The following is a 20,344-nucleotide window of genomic DNA, read 5'->3' as shown; positions in this document are numbered from 1 at the left end:
TGTAAGGATAACTGCAGAATGTTGAAGACCTTGAACTTCAGTTCTGAGAGTTGTCATGAGTACATAAGATGGAAAACATAAGATCTGCTCATATTACATAATCTAAAGGAGACCCCAGAACAAACCCGGGACTCCAAAGGACTGTAGCATAAGTAAAATGTTATGGATAATAAACTCATTGTACAGAAAGAACCAGTATTGACCTTGACACTGGGTGGAAGGAGGGAAAAGCCTAATTTGAGATTTCACAACCACACTCAGTACCATGAGCTGAGACTGACACTACCTGGGTTGTCCCCAGATCTCCTGCAAATAATCTGATTTCAAATAGTCCTAGGTTGGTATGCCCCCCCCCCCCGAGACTGGAAGATGCCAATAAAAATCTTCTTTGGAAGAACCAAATTGATCCAGGCCTCAAAGAAATTCTTTCCAATTCCAAGTAAAATAAACTCATCAACACTTTTTTTTTTTAAAAAAAAGGAAATAAGTCACTGTCAGAGCAGCAGAAATAGACACAGTAGAACCAAATTTACACAGACTTTTGGTATTGAAATTCACAGAGAATATGAGATAAATGTTTAATATGTCAAAGAAAGCAAGAAATGAGAGTATAAAAATGACCCAGCAAATCTGAATAAAAACAACAACAAGGGCTGGGGATGTGGCTCAAGCGGTAGCGCGCTCGCCTGGCATGCGTGCGGCCCAGGTTCGATCCTCAGCACCACATACAAACAAAGATGTTGTGTCCGCCGAAAACTAAAAACTAAATATTAAAATTCTCTCTCTCTCTCTCTCTCTCTTTAAAACAACAACAACTACAACAAAAAAAAACCCTTCTATCTTAACAAGTTAATAAAGTAGCCAGGCATAGTCATGCATGCCTGTACTCCCAGCAACTCAGGAAGCTGAGGCAGCAGGAGGATCACAAATTTGAGGCCAGTCTCAGCAACTTAGGGAGATCCTGTCTCAAAATAAAACATAAAAAGGCTGGGGGTGTAGCTTCATGATAAAGTGCCCCTGCATTCAATCCCCAGTGCCACACATGCACAAAAAGTTAATAAGTGAAATCACAAATTCAATGAGAAGAACAGATTAATCACAGCTGAAGAATAAATTTGTGAACTGAAATATAAATGTGAATAAATTGCCCAGAACATAGCCAGAGAGATCAAGAAATGGAAAATATATGCTGTTAAAAGACAAGGAAGGGGCTGGGGTTGTGGCTCAGTGGCAGAGCGCTTGCCTAGCACGTGCGAGGCCCTGGGTTCGATCCCCAGTACCACATAAAAACAAATAAACAAAATAAAGGTATTGTGTACAACTAAGAAATAAATTTTAAAAACAAATAAAAGAAAGGCATTCTACCCATCTATGACTACAAAAAAAAAATTAAAAGAAAAAAAAAGACAAGGAAGATGCCAGGCATGGTGGCACACGCCTGTAATCCCAGGGGCTTGGGAGGCTGAGACAGGAGAATCCTGAGTTCAAAGCCAGCCTCAGAATCAGCAAGGCACTAAGCAACTCAGTGAGACCCTGGCTCTAAATAAAACACAAAATAGGGCTGGGGATGGGGCTCAGTGGTCAAGTGCCCCTGAGTTCAATCCCCAGTACCCAAAATAAAACACAAGTAAGGCCCAAAAATGTAAATATAGATCACACTACTTCACACTACTGAAATACACACTTTAAAATGGTTAAAATGGCCGGGCACAGTGGTGCACACCTGTAATCCCAACAGCTCTGGAGGCTGAGACAGGAGGATCATGAGTTCAGCTAGCCTCAGCAAAAAAAGTGAGGTGCTAAGCAACTCAGTGAGACCCTGTCTCTAAATAAAATACAAAATAGGGCTGGGATGTGGCTCAGTGTCAATTCCTGGTACCCCGCCACACAAAAAAAATGGTCAAAACGGTAAATTTTATATATATTTGACCACAATTTTTAAAAATGAAAAAGAAAGGGCTGGGGATGTGGCTCAAGCGGTAGCGTGCTCGCTTGGCATGCGTGCGGCCCGGGTTCGATCCTCAGCACCACATACCAACAAAGATGTTGTGTCCGCCGAGAACTAAAAAATAAATAATAAAATTCTCTTTCTCTCTCTCAAAAAAAAAATGAAAAAGAAAAAAGAAGACACAATAAATAGTCTGATGTTGTACAAGAGATGTAGCTCCATAATCGAGCACCTACCTGTCTCATGTGGACAGACCCTAGGTTCAATCCCCAGCACTAAAAAAAAGAAGCGCATTCAACCTGATCCGATACTCAGAGGAGAGTCGAAGACAATGGGGAAGAGGTAATACATGAAGAGATAAGAACTGAAAATTTTCCAGAGTTGTTGAAAGACGCAAAAACAGTACATCCAAGAAGTCCAATAAATCTCAAGTGAAAATAGAAATCTATCCCTGGACACAAAGAAGTGAAACTATACCATCCCAAAGGTCAGAGAAAAAATATAGATCGCCTCTACAGGAATAGCACTTAGGGTGACAGCCAACCTCAAAGCAGCAACAATGAGAGCCAGGAGATTGTGCAGTGCAGTGAAGTTTTAAATATAATCGAAGTCTCCCTTCAACATACTTTATATACAAATAAAATATGAAAAATTGTGGTATGAAAATTGTAATGTAAAAAAACAAAAGTATATGTATAAAGGCATGAATTGTGTGAACATACTTTATATACAGAGATATGAAAAACTGTGCTCTATATGTGTAATAAGTATTGTAATAGAGGCTGAGGATGTGGCTCAAGTGGTAGCATGCTCACCTGGCATGCATGGGGCACTGGGTTCGATTCTCAGCACCACATACCAACAAAATCAAGAAATTGTGTCCACCCAAAACTAAAAAATAAATATTAAAAAAAAAAGAATTATAATGCATTCCACTGCTGTTGTGTATTTAAAAAAAATAAAATCAATTAAAGATAAAAAAAAAATTCTGTCAGCCCAAGTTAACAGGCCTTAATGTAATCAAAAATAAATCTTATTTTATGGCACCAAAGAGTTCATTAAGCCCGTTACCTCAATGCTCTTTTACAGTGTAATTTAAGAGTGGTTGCCAGGGGTTAGGGGTGAGGACAAGGGTGACTATAAAGGGGCAACACAAGGCAGTACTTTGGGATAATTCATGCAGAAGTTCTGTGTGCTAGCTGGGTGCAGTGGTGCCTGTAATTCCAGATAGTTAAGCAAGAGGATCACAAGTTCAAAGCCAGACATAGCAACTTAGCAAGGCCCTAAGTAGCTTGACCCTGTCTCAAAATAAAAAATGAAAAGGGCTGGGGATGTGGCTCAGTGGTTAAATGGCCCTGGGATCAATCCCTGGTACAAAAAAAAAAAAAAAAAAAAAACCTGTGTGTCCGGATTGTGGTGGTAGCATTATAGAATCAATGCATATGTTGAAATTCATAAAACACACATGACCGAAAGTTAACTTTAGGGCTGAGGTTGTGGCTCAGTGGTAGAACATTTGCCTAGCACATGCAAGGGTCTGGATTCGGTCCTCAATACCACATAAAAATAAATGAATAGGGCTGGGGATGTAGCTCAGTGGCAGAGTGCCTACTTCGCCTGTGGAAGACACTGGGTTCGATCCTCAGAACCACATAAAAAATAAAGATATTATGTCCATCTACAACTAAAAAAATTATAAATTTTTTTAAAAATAAATGAATAAAATAAAGGCATTGTGTCCAACTACAACTAAATAAAACCTTTTTTAAAAAAATAGGTTAATTTTACTATATAACATCTAAAAAAATAAAACTTTAAAAAAATTTGTCAAGCAAGCAGGTAAGAATCCTTGCTCTCTGTTAAAACTGAACACTGGTATATGCTGGCCTAAAAACTACCTTTGTTTGCTTTGATCTATCTACAAAGAGAAACTATAACATGTCCTCTCTGTTTATGGCATACTCAAGGCTATATCATTGTGCGGTTAGTTCGTTCTTTCTCCTAGATGTACAGTATTCCATTGTGTGACCATTACACAATTTATTTATGCATGTTCCTTCTGATGTACTATGGGGCACTGCTAGTTCTTGCTATTACGAGCTTTATAAGTATGTACAAGAACACGAGCCACAGCTAGTACAGGATAGTGAAAATTAAATCAAACACTCACCAAATATAACTAACCACCCAAAAGAGGATGAATAAATTAGGGTTACGAAAAATAATAATGAGAGCAGCCAGGTGCAGTGCTATACACCTGTAATCTCAGAAGCTTAGAAGGCTGAAGCAGGAGAATCACAAGTTCAGAGCCAGCCTCAGCAACTTAGCGAGGCCCTGAGCAACTCAGTGAGACCCTGTCTCTGAATAAAATACAAAAAAGGGCTGGGGATATGGCTCAGTGGTTAAGTGCCCCTGAGTTCAATCCCCAGTACCAATAATAATAATAATAACAACAGCAGACTTTAGTTTTCTAAAGTATAATTCAGAAACCAGAAGCTTACACAAAGTGAAGCCACAGGTGTAAAGGCTGCCGCTTACCTGGAAGAGCTCTTTGAATGAAGGGTGTACCATGGGGTTGGGCACAAAAGGGAGGGCATAGAAAGGAAGGAACTCGGTGGTCTGGCTCAACGCTGCCCCTTTTGTCTCCAGGTAGTTTTTGAAACAAGAAATCCGTTCATCCAGTTCCTGCTTGTCCTAGAGCAGGGAGATACTTGTTTGAGGTTTCTAGCTCCACAATGGTCCCCCGTTCACCCATCTGCTCTTGAGGCTCCTTGTCACTGGCCTTGTCCCCATCTGGCCTGGTGGGCACACTGTCTCCAGTCATTCTAACATCACCTCAACTTTACCCCTAGTGAAACTTTAACAGAAATGCCAGAAAATTGTATGAATAGTTCAAGACACTACTTTTTAACTTCATTTTTACCAATTTAATATGACCTCCAAATTCTTCATGAACATCATTTTTAGTGAAAAGACAAAATCTCATCGAATCTCTCCTACTTTGAGCAGTTCTCCCATTATTAGACATACCCACCGTTTCCACTTTACAGACATTCATGAACATCTGTCTGCATTCCCATGATTCTAAGGGGAGCAGGTATCTCCATAGGCTCTTGAAGGCTAAGTACCCCTGTCACTACTCTATCCATCTAGGGGCTGATCCTGCCCCACTTCCCTGCTCCACATGCAACCCAGTGCTCCTCAGTTCCCGTCTCAGGGTTCCTCTTTCTCTTGGACCTTGATGAGCACAGAGAGCTGGATGTGGTGTTTTCCTCCGTGACCTCAGGGGACCCACAAGTTACAGCCCTCAGCCTGTGGCCTTGTGCACACACTAGCTGCTGTTCTCATGGGCACACCTCACTGAACCTGTACGTGGCCCTCTTCCAACCCATCTTAAAAAATGGATGACGTTGATTTTTTTTTCTTACATCAAAACAGAAAAATTTAAAAATAGAAACAAAAACAAATAATAAAAGTCTCCCATGACCTTCCCCACATGAGTAATATCTTAAAGAACAGACTCCAAGAAAGGGTACTGCAAGGTACCGTAATGCCCCTCCCTCCATCACTGCCCCTTCCTTTGGGGCCCCTGACGTTCTGAGTTAACACAGGTCCCCAGGGCAGTGTTAACGTGCATGACCACAGATCAATTGGCCTGCTCCCTCTCCAGCACTTCCTCTGAACTACAAGGCTCATCCACCCCAGGGCTTGACACTTCAGCCCTCCACCCTACCACCCTACCGGGAAAAGGTCACGGAAGCTCAATTCAACCTGTCATTCCTATGCACTCTATAAATAGGCAAACTATTCCCCTACAACTTGTGTTTAAATTTATTTCCTAATATGCGGCCCAAAGATGTGTTCTTTTAGAAGTCTGCATATATACACTAAGCTATTTTGATGAGTTTTTCAAAAACTTGAAGTATTTAGATAAAAATCTGATTACAGAAATTATTAAATCTCCATATAAATTAGAAAATAAAGTGCTGGGAATGAGGTGGAAAATAACTTCTCAAGACACAAGATGCTGCACCTTTTGAGCAGAATGATGAAAGAGGACAGAACTAAGAACATGGAAGAGCTGACAACCCTCCCCAACCTCCGCCCACCCCTGCCCACCCACCAACCACAGCCAACCCACCGGCCTCCCTACAGAGTACTTCAGAAGATAAATGGCAAAATGAATGTGAAGATAGAATTCCAGCTTCTGAGCAAGGGAGTCACCATCTCGAACGGAACTGGGAACATGCTCCTCCCACAAATCGAAGAACACCTTCTGGTCTCCACCATCAAAGGCAGCCACGAGATCCTTCTGCAGAGAGGATATCAGACTGATCAAGAATTATGAAGGACACTTGTTCTTCCAACACTCAAACCCCTCATAGCCCAGCCAATACTACAGACACCCCACACACCCCTCTTCGGAAGCAGGAAGTAGAAATACAAAACCCCAAGAGACTGCCCATTATTTGGCCATTATTCTTTTTATACTTTCAAAAACGGTTTTAGATATGATTTTCCTACATAATTATCATTTTTAGATTACTTGTTTTATTTATGATCAAGTTTATTAACATTATAAAATGGAAATGTACAGAGAACAAGGTCACAGTGTCTGGTTATACTTACTTAGGTCAAGGACATTCACTAATAAGGATTCTTCAAATGTGACTTTTACAAAAACTGTCACCATATCATGTGATGGAGAACTACTGTTTCGGAAACCTGCATTACTGCAGGAAGTATCTGCATACATTGAACATAAACTCAGAACTTTCCCAAATGAGACTCCAATGAACTTCCACCTCCTCCAAGCCAGCCTCTTTCTGTTGCTCAGCCTTGAAACAGGTCAAGGGCAGCTTACAACAACTCTGGGTGGGGGCTTCCAGGACAAAGCACACAGCCGAGCACAGCCCCTCTTGGGAGACACTGGGGGACCCAGGGCAGAAGCTCCACACTCTTGTGAATGAATGATATAACGGCAAAGAGGATCTTCCCAGAGGCAGTGCTGCTGGGCCTGGCTCAGCACCAAGTTCATCTCTGATGTGCTCCCAAGCAAACCCTTCGAGCCATTCCAGGGGAGGCCTTTACCCTGAGCATCGCAGACCAAGAGCTCTCTATGTGAATGAGGAGAGCACAGACTCCCATGGAATTTGAAGGCCCAGAATCATGGTATTTTCTTTTCTTTCTTCCCTTTTTCTGGGGGGAGAGGTACTAGGCACTGAACTCAGGGGCACCTGACCACTGAGCCACATACCCACCCCTATTTTGTATTTTATTTAGAAATAGTGTCTCAGTGAGTTGCTTCCGGCCTCACCGCTGACGCTGGCTTTACACTCATGATCCTCCTGCCTCAACCTCCCAAACTGCTAGGATTATAGGCAAGTGCCACTGTGCCTGGTCATGACATTTTCTTAACATGGCTTACCAGAGCCCACATGTCAAATGGCTCATCTACACTTTGTTCTAAACTCCATTTTTAGTCCTAAAACCACAAGGCTTAGATATCCACTCCAATTTGTTATTTTCTGTTATGTTCATTGGTAATTATCCTAGTGTGTTTGAAGTGTAATACTTCAAACACACTAGGATAATTACCATCCACTCCAATTTATGATTCAGATTTTATACCTAGAAATAGTCCTTGTAATTAAATTTTCCTTATGTGTAAAGCAATCCACTGTAAGTATGAGATCACAAACTATTAATGATCTTCTGTAAACCACAATCAGAGCCAGAATCAACAAGATGAGAAAACGTGCATACCACCGGGCACCACTAATAACTCATCAACACATACTTCTTAAAGCACTGTGCCCAGGGAAACGCCATTTGTTGAAGGTCCCTGACAACATATTTTGTTTAACTGCTCTGTGTATTTTTATTTGTGGATCTACTCCAGTGGGGCACAATTACTAACTGGAGGAGCAGAAAAGATAGTCTGTGGCAATCAAAAATTTCAAGGTCATAGCCAGGTATGGTGGCACATGCCTGTAATCCCAGTGGCTCACCAGGCTGAGACAGAAGAATTGCAAGTTCAAAGCCAGCCTCAGCAACAGCGAGTGAGACTCTGTCTCTAAATACAAAATAGGCTGGAGATGTGGCTCAGTGGCCAAGTGCCCCTGAATTCAATCCCCCATATGCCAAAAAAAGAAAAGAAAAATTCAAGGTCTTTCAAGTTACATAAAAATGGACCTGAAGACATCAGAGAAATGTAAATCAGAATCTCAAGATATCACACTTCAGCCAAGTGCAGCAGCGCATGCCTGAAGTCCCAGTGAGTTGGGAGGCCGAGACAGGAGGATCAAGAGTTCAAAGCCAGCCTCAGCAAAAGCAAGGTGCTTAGCAACTCAGGGAGACCCTGTCTCTAAATAAAATACAAAAAAGGCCTGCAGATGTGGCTCAGTGGTCGAATGCACCTGAGTTCAATCCCTGGTACAAAAATAATAATAATGATAACAACAACAACAACAACAACAACAATAATAATATCACCTGAAGGTGATACAGGCTTCCTTGTCAGTATCACTTGTTCTCTTGTCACTGGCAACATTCAAGGTGAAATGATCACACCCGAAATGGTACAAGTGGAACTGAGGCATCTAATGATGAAATGAGGAGTTTAAGGTCCTTTCTATCCTTGGAAAATTCCAAATCTCTGTGCTCATTGCAGCCTGCTGGTATTCAGAGCTGCCTCAGGCTTTCTTTGTGGTAGGACACTGCCTTGTCATTATCACTCTTGCTCCTGGTCCCCTTCAATCTCCCAAAGCAATGTGAGGCAGAGGACTGGTTCTGCTTTGGTTGTCAATGCTCCACCCCCAGTACCTAGATTAATAATCTCAGGATAGAAATAACACTATTCTGGTTCCTATAGTTTCTTCTTCTTCTTCCCCCAAAATATGAAAGTTCTTATTTGGCCACACCTTTCCTATGTAGGGAACAGAGATTTAAAGATGATGCAATTAATTCACCTATAAACATTCACATGGTCTAAAGTAATCCTGGGCAAGTCCCCAGAAATGATTCCATCATTATTCAATATGCTGCAAGTTGGGAGAACCTTAATTCTCTACAGAGATGAAAAATAAGCAAAATGTTACCTGAATAATCAATGATTTAGAGTCCCTTAAAGATCCACCTGCTGTTTTACATAACGGTTTTCCTTTTACTTTGCATTCTTTTGAAAATGTTTTCAAGGTGTCTTCAAATTCAGCAAAATCTAAATACTATAAAAGAGATCATAAAACTCAGCAGGAAAAAAAAAACACACAAATAATCAATTTAAAAACAGGCAAAGGACCTGAACAGACATTTCTCCAAAGACACACAAAGGCCAACAAGTATATGAAAAGGTGCTCAACATTACTACTTATAGGGAACCACTGTATACCTGAAATTTGCCAAGAAAATAGATTTTTAAGTGTTCTCACCACCAAACAAAACAAATGAAAAACCCAGTTAACTATTTATTAATTAGTTTGATTGTGGTGATCATTTCACAATGCATACCAAAACACCAAGTTCTAGGGCTGGGGATATGGTTCAGTGGTACAGTGGTTGCCTACCAAGTACAAGGCACTGGGTTTGGTCTCTAGTACTCCAAAAAAGAAAAAAGAAAAAAAAATCAAGTTCTATACCTTAAATATACACATTTTTGGCAGCTATGCCTTAATAATTTTAAAAAAAGAACATCATTGTACATGTATTGTACATATATTTCTGTTTTCATATCAACATGTAACTGTCTGATATTATTGTACCAGCTCAATATTATAATGAATTTATAAAGAACTTAGTAAACTGCTATCTTTAGGAGAATATGGGATTCTGCTTAAAATTTACTTATAAGTATACACTATAAAAGCCTAGAAAAAAAGTATCACAGAAAATGTTCTTTCTTGGGCTGGGGATGTGGCTCAAGCGGTAGCGCACTCGCCTAGCATGCGTGCGGCCCGGGTTCGATCCTCAGCACCACATACCAACAAAGATGTTGTGTCCGCCGAGAACTAAAATAAATAAATATTAAAATTCTCTCTCTCTCTCTCTCCCACTCTCTCCCTCTCTCTCACTCTTTCTTTAAAAAAAAAAAAAAAGAAAAAAAGAAAATGTTCTTTCAGAAAATAAAGCTGCTTTCAGGAGGAAAGTGTGAGCTACATGATTTGCTATTAATTATTATTTTTAAATATTTATTTTTTAGTTGTAGTTTGACACAATACCTTTATTTTATTTATTTATTTTTATGTGGTACTGAGGGCCACGCACATGCTAGGTGAGCACTCTACCACTGAGCCACAGCCACAGCCCGCTATTAATTATTAATAGAAAAAAAAGACTTGTGCAACATTTTCAAAGAGGTGAAAGGGATCAGCAGAAGACCTGATGGATTTGGATACAGTAGGTCCCTGGGAATTTGTTACTTGAAACAGATGGAATCAGAAATCATGTATGTACCTAAGAACAGGAGAATATAAATCATTAAAATATAGGTAATTTGCTAGAGATGTAGTTCCATGGCACACATACACACACACACACACACACAGGGGATGTAGCTCAAAAATAAAATGCCTTTGGGTTCAATACCCAGGACCAAAAATATTTTTTAACTTTAAAAAATTAGATAAAATAGAGGCTGGGGCTGTAGCTCAGAGGCAGAGTGCTTGCCTAGGATGTGTGAGGCACTGGGTTCGATCCTCAGGACCACATAAATATAAACAAATAAAATAAAGGCATTCTGTCCATCTACGACAAAAAAAAAAAATTATTAGATAAAATACAAATTTTTCTGTGACCCGTGTTTTAAATAACATACCTACCTCTTTTACTAGTCCAAGTAATTCAGATTCGTGAGCCAAAATATCCCCCATAGTGAACTGTTACTAGGAATTCTCTCAGCAAAAGTCTACAAGGCAAAAACATAAGACAAGGTTTCACTTCAATCACCTGAGAAGTCCAAAAGGGTGGCTGTGATAGGCAGAATAATGGCCCCCAGGATGTCCATGTCCCAATCCCTAGAGCCTGTGAATATGGGTGGCGACATGGCAAGGAGGCATTAAGATGGGTAATCAACGGACCTTCAATGACAGGGACTGACCTGGATCATCAGGCAGCCCCAAGAGGATCACTGAGGGCGTCGAGAGCAAGAGGGAGGCAGGGGGGGCGAGTGTCAGCATGATGAGATGGAGAAAGACACAACTGGCCACTGTGGGCTTTGGAGATGGAGGAAGCGCAAGGAACAAGGAAGCAGGACAGCCTCCGGAAGCCGGAAAAGGCAGGAATGGATTCTCCCCCATAGCTCCACAAAGGAACAGCCCCACCAACACCCTGATTAGCCAGTGAGGACCATTTCAGACTTCTGATCTCCAGAACTGTAAGAAAATAAACCAGCTCTGCTTCAAGCCACTGAGTTCATGAGAATTCATCACAGCAGCAGAAGGAAGCACAATAGTGAGGTCGAGAGCACTGTCTGCCCTCCCTCTCCAAGCCACGCAAACAGCCTGCCTGCGGCCCACCACTTACCCCAACTGGGTGCCACCACCCTAAGGAATTAAAGAAGGTGGGGTCCCAATACTAACTGTGCCATTCACTGGCAAATCACTGAAACTTAGAGCCTTTTTTCATTTACAAAACAGAAATTATGAGATCTCTTCCAGTTCTAAGATGTATGAGCCTGAACTTGACCCTTTTCTGCCAGTACCTTTGGTCAGAATTATCTGAACACAGGGAGGTTAAATTCAGTAGCTGTCCCCCACTTGCTCTATCTCACTATCACTGTCTTGGGGACTTCATCTCTCCACCTCCCCTCTTCACTTTACTCCAATCTCTGCACCAGGAACAGGGACTTCCCCTCCTGCTCAGGACCCTACAGATGAAGCCAGACTCCCTAGACCCAGTTCTCTAAGCATTTAACAGCCTGGCCTCTTATATTCTCCCTTTTGTTGTACAGACTTGAGCCACACTGGCCACCCTGCAGTTCCAGTGGACACAGACAGCCACTGGACACCCAAAGCACATGCTTTGCATGAGCTATTTCCTCTACCTCACTACCCTGGCTGCAGATATCCACAGTTCATTCAAGTCTCTGCTTAAACATCTCCCCTGAGACACCTGTTGACCACCCTCTAAGTGGTCATCTCCTGGCCTCTGCTCTGACTTCCACATCTTCTCAGTGACGCACCTGCTCACTGTCTGCTCTTCCCCTGCACCAGGCCATGGATCCTGAGAACACAGGCTTCCCTGGCATCCCCAGTGCCCAGACCAGTGCCTGGCACATTGTAGGTGCTCAAAAACACTCACGAAGGAGCAGAAATAACTTTAGGTCTGAAGAAAACAAGATAAGCAGAGCCTAGAGGAGACAGAAATGAGATTACTTTAGACAATGAGATTACTTTAGACGGGGTAGTCAGAGAGGCCTCACTGGGCCCGTAACATTTGAATAAAGACTAAGCCCTGCTAGGGGCAGTGGTGCCTGTAAATCCCAGCAACTCAGGAGACTGAGGCAAGAGGATCACAAGTTTAAGGCCAACCTCAGCAACTTAGTGAGGCCTCAGTAACTTGGCGAGATTTGTCTTTAAAAGAAAAAAAAAAAAAGGCTAGTAACTCAGTGATAAAACACCTCTGGGTTCAATCCCTGGTACCCACCCCCCAAAAAATAAAGACTAAGTACTGAAAAGAAGGACTCTACAACTCTACACAGACCTTGGGCAGAAGGGCTCTGGAGTGCTTCGGTGCTGGGGTATAGCAAGAGATGAGCGAGATAGACAACAGAAGGCAGTAAGGAGCCAGGGGCCAGGGAAGGTGGGCCTAACGGGGTCAGTAAGCAGCTTGACCATTAGTCTGAGGCAATCGAATGCCCAGAGGGAGCGATGAGGAAGACTGATGCAACTGCATTTCCATTTTGTGACCAACCTGATGTCTGATGTTCAGGGAAGAGACTGCAGGGACCAAAAATGGAGGGCTGGAGGATGCTATCCCAAGATGCACACCAGAGACTAGTGTAGGCTTCCTGAGTAATAGAAGCCAGGGGCCATGTTCTGACTCCAGATGTTAAAGGCAGAAGTGCTCACCTGCTGGGGACTGGGTGCATGATGATAGGGGAAGTGGAGACTGGCAGCTTGGTCTGAGCAGCTGATGAATGGTATGAAATTTGCTGAGACAGAAAAATTTGGAGAGGGACAGAGCCCCCTGATCAGAGATGAAATCAAGCAATGTGTGTGGCTATATGTCTGAGAGGACTATTTACAAATCAAGTGGGGGCTGGGGATATAATTCAATTGGTAGAATGCTTCCCTCGCATACACAAGGCCCTGGGTTCAATCCCCAGCACCACAAAAAAAAAAAAAAAAAAAAAAAAACCAAGTGGAAGCCAGGCACGGTGGCACACATCTATAATCCCAGAGGTTCAGGGGGCTAAGGCAGGAGGATTATGAGTTCAAAGACAGCCTCAGCAACTTAGCAAGGCCTTGAACCACTTGGTTAGCAAGACTCTGTCTCAAAAAATTAAAAGGGCTCAGTGGTTCAATCCCTTGTACCAAAAAACAAAAAATTAAAAAAATAATAAACAAGTGGAGGTGCTAAAAATTTGGTGGATATCTGTGTCTGGAGCTGAAGATAAGCATGGGGAGAATATGGGTGTGAGCAAAGAAAGGAACACAGTGAAGAGAAGTAGAACAAGAAATAAGATAACTGGCTGAGAGGAAGTATGCTGGCAGTCTGGAGAGAAGGGAGGTGACTATGGCAGTAAGGCAGGCTTTCTATCACGGAGTCCACTGAAGACGCGTGGACTCCAATCTAAGTGGTCCTAGCCTGAAGACTGGCTCCCGGCACTTTCTTTTTTTTTTTTTTAAAGAGAGAGAGAGAGAGAGAGAGAATTTTTTTTTAAAGAGAGAGTGAGAGAGGAGAGAGAGAGAGAGAGAGAGAGAGAGAGAGAGAGAGAGAGAGAGAGAGAATTTTTAATATTTTTTTTTTTTTTTAGTTCTCCGCGGACACAACATCTTTGTTGGTATGTGGTGCTGAGGATCGAACCTGGCAGGACGCATGCCAGGTGAGTGCATTACCGCTTGAGCCACATCCCCAGCCCTCCCCGCACTTTCAAAGGTCTGAGTTAGCTTCACCAGGTGAAGCTAACTTTCTAACAGAAAGAAGGAAAACAAGATTAACAGTGAGTGGGCACCTAAGCTAAGCTGGGTTATGAATGGAGGCAAAGGAGGCCAGTAACGGAGCTTAGACAGTGAAAAGGTGATGGGTAAATGCTCTGCAAAGGGGGCACAGTAAGGCAAATGGAAGCTTGGAAGACACAAGGTGTGGTCAGAGAGGGGGAGGCACGATGGCAGTCAAGATTTTGGAGGTGACATAGTAATAAAAAGCTCACAACCACAGGAGCAAGTGGATGAGGATGGAGGGAAAAGATGCCCATAGCTGAGGAGGATGAGGAAAGTAGAGAAGCCAGGAAGCTGAAATCTCCAAAAAGGAAGTAGAAAAAGTGGAGAAGGAAACTTGGCAACTTGCCCTGGAAATGACTGCCTTAAGGAGGGGTGGCAAGTGTCACAGAGCACAGCATGAATTTCAGAGGGAAAGGGGGATGTGAACAAAAAAGCTGGAGATCCAAAAGCAGCAACAGGACACGTCCTCCAGTCCTGACAGGCACATAAGGTGGGAAAAGAAAGTTAGTTCATGTCTAAAGCCCACCCATCTCTCCAGCCTTCACCCCATCCCTCTCCCTGCTCCCTCCAGCTCGCCCTGCTGATACTGAACTCAGGTTATTCCCCACACAACATGCTCTTTAGGGATTCTAAGCCTGGGGTGCTTTTGCAAATGAAAATTCCTGCCCGAGCCTGCTCTTACTGAGCACCAAGGCAGGAAGGCCAGAATCTGCCTTTTAAACGAGCTCCTTGGATGCCTTCCACACACACTCAAGTTTGAGAACCAGGACTCTGCTTTATGCAAAAGTAGGAGAAATTCCAGTCACGGGTGGGGTTTGCAATAGCGGCTTCTGAATTTTTATGAGAGAAACGTAGGGCCTACCAACTGGCCGGATCGGGGGAGGCTATGGCATCTGTACGTAAAACTAATCTGCACACAAGCATCGCGTCCGCTGGGGTTAGATGAAGTCTGGGCTTAACCTGGGCGCCTGAGGAGGGGAGCTACTACGGAGGTGGCAGGGACCTAAAGCCCAGGCCACCCGCACCGGCCGCCCTCCAAGTTGCGGGACCCGCTCCAAGTTTGGCCGCGGAAGCAAAGATCAGGGACTACTTGCGGCAAGCAGGGGCCCGGTCCCTGGAATTCCCGGCGGCCGCCTCGGGCCGAGGGCTCAGGCGAGAGGCGGGGGCATCGGGGTTTTCCCGGGGGCGAGGGGTCAGCAGCTCTCCGGCCGCACCACGGCTCCTCCCCGCCCGGGGACCGCAGGCTCCGGGTGACCCCGCGGCGTCGGAGGACATGCTTACCAGCTGCTCCGTGGACACCTCTCCCGCCGTCACCCGGGCAACCGCCGCCGCCGGCTTAGAGTCACGTGGGGCGGCGCAGCCAATCACGCAGGACGCTGCCTGCGCTGAGCAGCCTGGGAGGAAAGGCCGGCGGCCGAGCGCCCCGGGCGGTGGAAGCGAGGCTGCGCTTCGAGATGGTCGGCTGGTCATCGCGCGCTGTCTCCAGGCCTTCGAGAACTGTCTGTCCATCCGTCCATCCGACCGTTCGTTCGTTCATTCACTCACTCACTCATTCATTCATTCATCCCGCGGACGGTGCCAGGAGCTGTGCGGGGCTCGGGGTTGAGCCGGAGCAGGGTGAACCGCCGAGCGCAGGGAGCTCGCCGTGTCCTAGAACAAAACACAGAGGTGACAGTAAACTCTGCTCCCAGGAGAGAGAAGTAGGCCTGGTTTTTCCCCTTTACAGGATGCCTGGGGCCACCACAGAACCCGAGATCTGCCTTAAAGCCCCGGGCACCAGGGTTCCATGCCACTGCAGCAGTTTCCAGGAATATTGAGACACTTTTTTGTTTCGTTGTCCATGTTAAATTTGAGTTTTGAAAAACAAAAAGGGAACGCAGATATTTGCACCTGGTGCTTTTGAACTAAAATTAAGCAGAACTCAGTGACCATCTGCTGGTGGCCAACTCTGGGCCAAAGGCTGGGGAGGTGGCCCTAAGAGGAGAAAATCCCCCCACCCTTCCAGGTATGGAGGCTCTGTGGTTTGCAGCTCCTTGTTTCCACCTTCGTGCCTCCAAGTTGGAGACTTCCAAGGACTCCCAGTTAAATTTTGGATAACTTTTTCATATAAGTATATCCCAAGTATTGCCTTATTTTATGATGCACATAGCACATTTTATTATTGTGTATTTTCATTTGCTAAATATGCAACCCTATACCCAGTATCATGCTAAGCAAATCAGATTCTTTATTTCACATCTTAATTATAGGATGGATCATAGTTTCAGCATTTTACAGATTGTCTGTGTTGTACTTTACCTAAACCCTGTGCTCCTGGAAAACAGCTACAATTAGAAATTCTCGCTTTTGTGTTCTGGGAAAAAGCTTACCAAAAGAACTACTTGTTGCTGGGGTTGTAGCTCAGCGATAGAGTGCTCACCTAGCATGTACCGCGCCCTGGGTTCCATCCTCAGCACCAAATAAAATAAAGGTATTGTGTCCAACTACAACTAAAAATTAAAAAAAAAAAAAACTATCTTCTATTACCTGTGACTTGAATAAGACACTGTCTTTTCCAAGAGACAATCCTTATGGAATCCTCATGAATCCCATGAGACTCACAGGAAACTCCCTTATTTACCTGCAATAAGAACAAAAACAGACCTTTCAACTTCTTATTCTTTGTCATGTGGTCAATTAGCTGAGATCAGAACTGTTTGAACCTCTGCCCCCAAAACTTTTCAGACACAAAGATAAACATTTCTAGATCAGCTAATTGCCCTAGTCTTCCACTGATGGCTAAACCATCTCAACCACAAATCAGCCCACCTGTAACCTGTTCACCCCTCCCTATACAAGTCTAATGTAAAACCATCCTGTGCAGACAGATATTCAGATTTGGGCTGTTCTCCTTATTTTTTTAAATATATATTTAGTTGTCAATGGACCTTTATTTTTATTTATTTGTATGCGGTGCTGAGAATTGAACCCAGTGCCTCACACTTGCCAGGCAAGTGCTCTACCACTGAGCCACAACCCCAGCCCCATGTTCTCCCTTTTTCAATAGCCGGAATGAAATCATTCTTACCCAGGTTTCATCTTTGACAAGGTGAACAATGTGAGGCACAGAGTGGTTAAGAAACTCCTCATAGGGGCTGGGGATGTGGCTCAAGCGGTAGCGCGCTCGCCTGGCATGCGTGCGGCCCGGGTTGGATCCTCAGCACCACATACCAACAAAGATGTTGTGTCCGCCGAGAACTAAAAAAAAAAAAAAATAAATATTAAAAATTCTCTCTCTCTCTCTCTCTCTCTCTCTCTCTCTCTCTCTCTCTCTCCTCTCTCACTCTCTCTTTAAAAAAAAAAAAAAAAAAAAGAAACTCCTCATAGTTCACACAGCTAGGGAAAGCAGGATAAAATCCAGACTTTTGTGCCTCTGAGCCTGGGCACTGAGCAACAATGATACCCCCTCCCACCCCTGCTTCCCTTTTTGCTTTCCCTTCTAAGTGCCTTTGCCTGACTACCAGGATTATGGTCACTGTGTGGTAGCTATTTGTGTGGCCAGCACGCCTCTCCCTTTTGATAACTATATGTATTCAGTTTGACCTGACTGCAGCCATCTTGAGTCATAACAGCCGTGATTGCCCCTGAGTAACCCTGGTTGGTGTTCCATGAATAGTTTTCCAGCAGGCTATAAATACACACGACCATTACAGTGGTATGTGTAGCTTTAGAACTGAATCCTGGCATTAAGAATGTGCCTGGCTCTTTGATATTAGCCTGATATAAAACAGGTACATTCTGTCTTGGATGAAGTAGGCTTGTTCTTGACCACTTTATAAGTCCCCGTCTTCTGACCCAAATCGCAGGGATCTACCTGATCTTGCTGTTGCCCAGGGACCATACTTCTGTCAGCAAGTCCCCAATAAATTGTACTCTGTGTAATCCTGCGTCTCTCTGCCTCTTTCTTTGGTCTCATGGTAGCTTGGGGCCAGTTCTCATACACTGGAATCAGGTGATTTCACAACAGTAGTATACCCCACTTATTCCATCCCTGACCATAGGGTTGAGCAGATGGTTCAGACTTACCCCATCCCTCTGGCCACAGTGACTGATCCAGGATGAGTATAGGATCCAAACTGAGCCAATGACAGTCCCTCCCTGGAACTTTTATGTTGAAGTGTGGTCAGGTCATTATAAAATGAGACAACATCCCCACAGGCAACAGCCATGTCCTTCGCTACATGAAAAGCCAAGAAAATGGAGCCATCACTCAGAAAGATGCAAACATCCTTGGTCCCCAGCTCCACGTTCTTGGAGATGCCCTCGTTCTTGCCACTATCCTTTCTATGAGCCAATCCTTCAGCATCCTTTGGATTTACCGTATTTTCCTACTTTAACTGATTCAATATGGGTTTCTATTACTTATGACCAAAGAGGTCTAATTCAGAAATAATTTTATATATATATTTATATATATATAAATATATATATATATATATATATATATATATATATATATATTTTAAAAAAACCCACAAAACTCTTTTTTGGTAATACTAGAGGTTGAATCCAGGGGTGCTCTATCACCGAGCTACATCCCCAGCCCTTTTTATTTTATTTATTTTATTTTTTAGGGGGAGTACCAGGGATTGAACTCAGGGCACTCCACCACTGAGCCACATTCCCAGCCCTATTTTGTATTTTACTTAGAGACTGGGAGTCACTGAGTTGCTTAGGGCCTCACGTTTGCTGAGGCTGACTTTAAATTTGTGATCTTCCTGTCTCAGCCTCCCCAACCCTTTTTATTTTATTTTGAAATAGGGTCTTACTAAATTGCAAGCTCGAGGCTGGCCTCGAACTTGAGACCCTCCTGCCTCAGCCTCAAGTAGCTGGGATTGCAGGATTACGGACTATAACTACAGCCAGCTAACAGACTGTTTTTGCTACTCTCACACACCCAACTCAGTGTATCACTTCTGACACAGATTTATGGAGTTTTTTCTCTACACCAAGCAACCCTCTAGCAGATGCCAAATAGGTGACCAATAATTCATTTCAATTCTTACACTAGCTACCTGGAGTTAAAGTCAGATTGCACAGGGTAAGGACTCAGTTCCACAACACTGACCCCCACCTCAAATGTCAATTACAAGTAGTAGGTTGTCACCTGTACTTCTGGCCAAACAGCCATAAAACAAGGTTGCCTGGACCCTCAGGGAAACATTTGTATTTTCAGATTTATTATAAAGGATACACACGGGCAGGCAGATGAAGAGGTACATAGGACAAGGTGTGGGAGACGGATCACAGAGCTTCCGTGACATCTCTAGGCTCCCACACAATACAGCAGTTGAGAGGCTCTCCAAACCCTGGAATGCAGGAATATTTATAGAGGCTTCTTTGTGTAGGCGTGATCAATTACTAACCCAATCTCCAGCCCCTCTCCCTTCCAGGAAGCTAGGAATGGGGCTGAAAGTTCCAAGCTTTTAATCACGGCCTGATCTTTCTGGTGACCAGCCTCCAACCAGGAGTCACCTCATTAGAACAGAAGACCCTCCTATCACCCTGGAAATTCAAAGGGATTAGAAGTTTTATGGCAGAAACAGGGCAGAGGCCAGATGTAAATTTTTTTTATTATTCACAATGTCATATTAACTAAAAGTGGCTTTAATAACAGGGGATTTATTTTCTTATAACAAAAACAGAGTTAGATTCTTACCAGCAGGTCAGTATGTCAGGATCTGGGTTGGTCTCTTTCATCTTTGTGACCATGGATGATACTAGAACAGATAGATATGGCTTGATGCAATTGAATAAACTACCATACCTCTTTAGTTATCTTTTAAGACTTCATTCAAATCCTAGAACACTTATGTGATGCCTTAATATCAGTATGAAATTGGGACTATTTGAGTAAAATTCAGTGTGTTTAACTCATATGGTATGTTGGGGTGTGAGTACAAAGAATACTTCTGTCAAAACAGGCAAAATTGCCAGGCATGGTGGCTCACTCTTATAATCCCAGGGACTTGGGAGGCTGAAGCAAGAGGATCACGAGTTCAAAGCCAGCCTCAGCAACTCAGTGAGGCCCTAAGCAACTCGGCAAGACCCTGTCTCAAAATAAGAAATAAAAAGGGCTAAGGATGGGGGCAAAATTACTTAGGTCTGAAGCTTCCTCTGAGCCAATACCACGTTGACTCTGCCCTGTTGCTCCCTGAGTTTAGAGCTGTGCTCCAAACCAAATGCCTGAATTTCC

At 43.5% G+C, this 20,344-nt stretch overlaps 1 protein-coding gene across 1 annotated transcript in view; it reads right to left on the bottom strand.

Moving 5' to 3' along the window:
- Positions 1–15,430, bottom strand: part of Armc9 (armadillo repeat containing 9) — a 130,619-nt gene extending 115,189 nt beyond the window's left edge. The window contains exons 1-5 of the mRNA XM_077791111.1: positions 15,391–15,430; positions 10,765–10,850; positions 9,049–9,174; positions 6,090–6,260; positions 4,487–4,642 (exon numbers count right to left, since the gene is read on the bottom strand). Coding sequence (XP_077647237.1) covers positions 4,487–4,642; positions 6,090–6,260; positions 9,049–9,174; positions 10,765–10,815 — 504 coding nt within the window. The 5' untranslated portion in view covers positions 10,816–10,850; positions 15,391–15,430. The remainder of the gene's footprint in view (positions 1–4,486; positions 4,643–6,089; positions 6,261–9,048; positions 9,175–10,764; positions 10,851–15,390) is intronic.
- Positions 15,431–20,344: the final 4,914 nt, after the last annotated feature.

This window comes from Urocitellus parryii, chromosome 1 (assembly GCF_045843805.1).
Source record: "Urocitellus parryii isolate mUroPar1 chromosome 1, mUroPar1.hap1, whole genome shotgun sequence".
In the NCBI taxonomy this organism is placed as follows: Eukaryota; Metazoa; Chordata; class Mammalia; order Rodentia; family Sciuridae; genus Urocitellus; species Urocitellus parryii.
The sequence above is the reverse complement of the archived record's forward strand: the minus strand, read 5'-3'. Positions and strand labels throughout refer to the sequence as shown.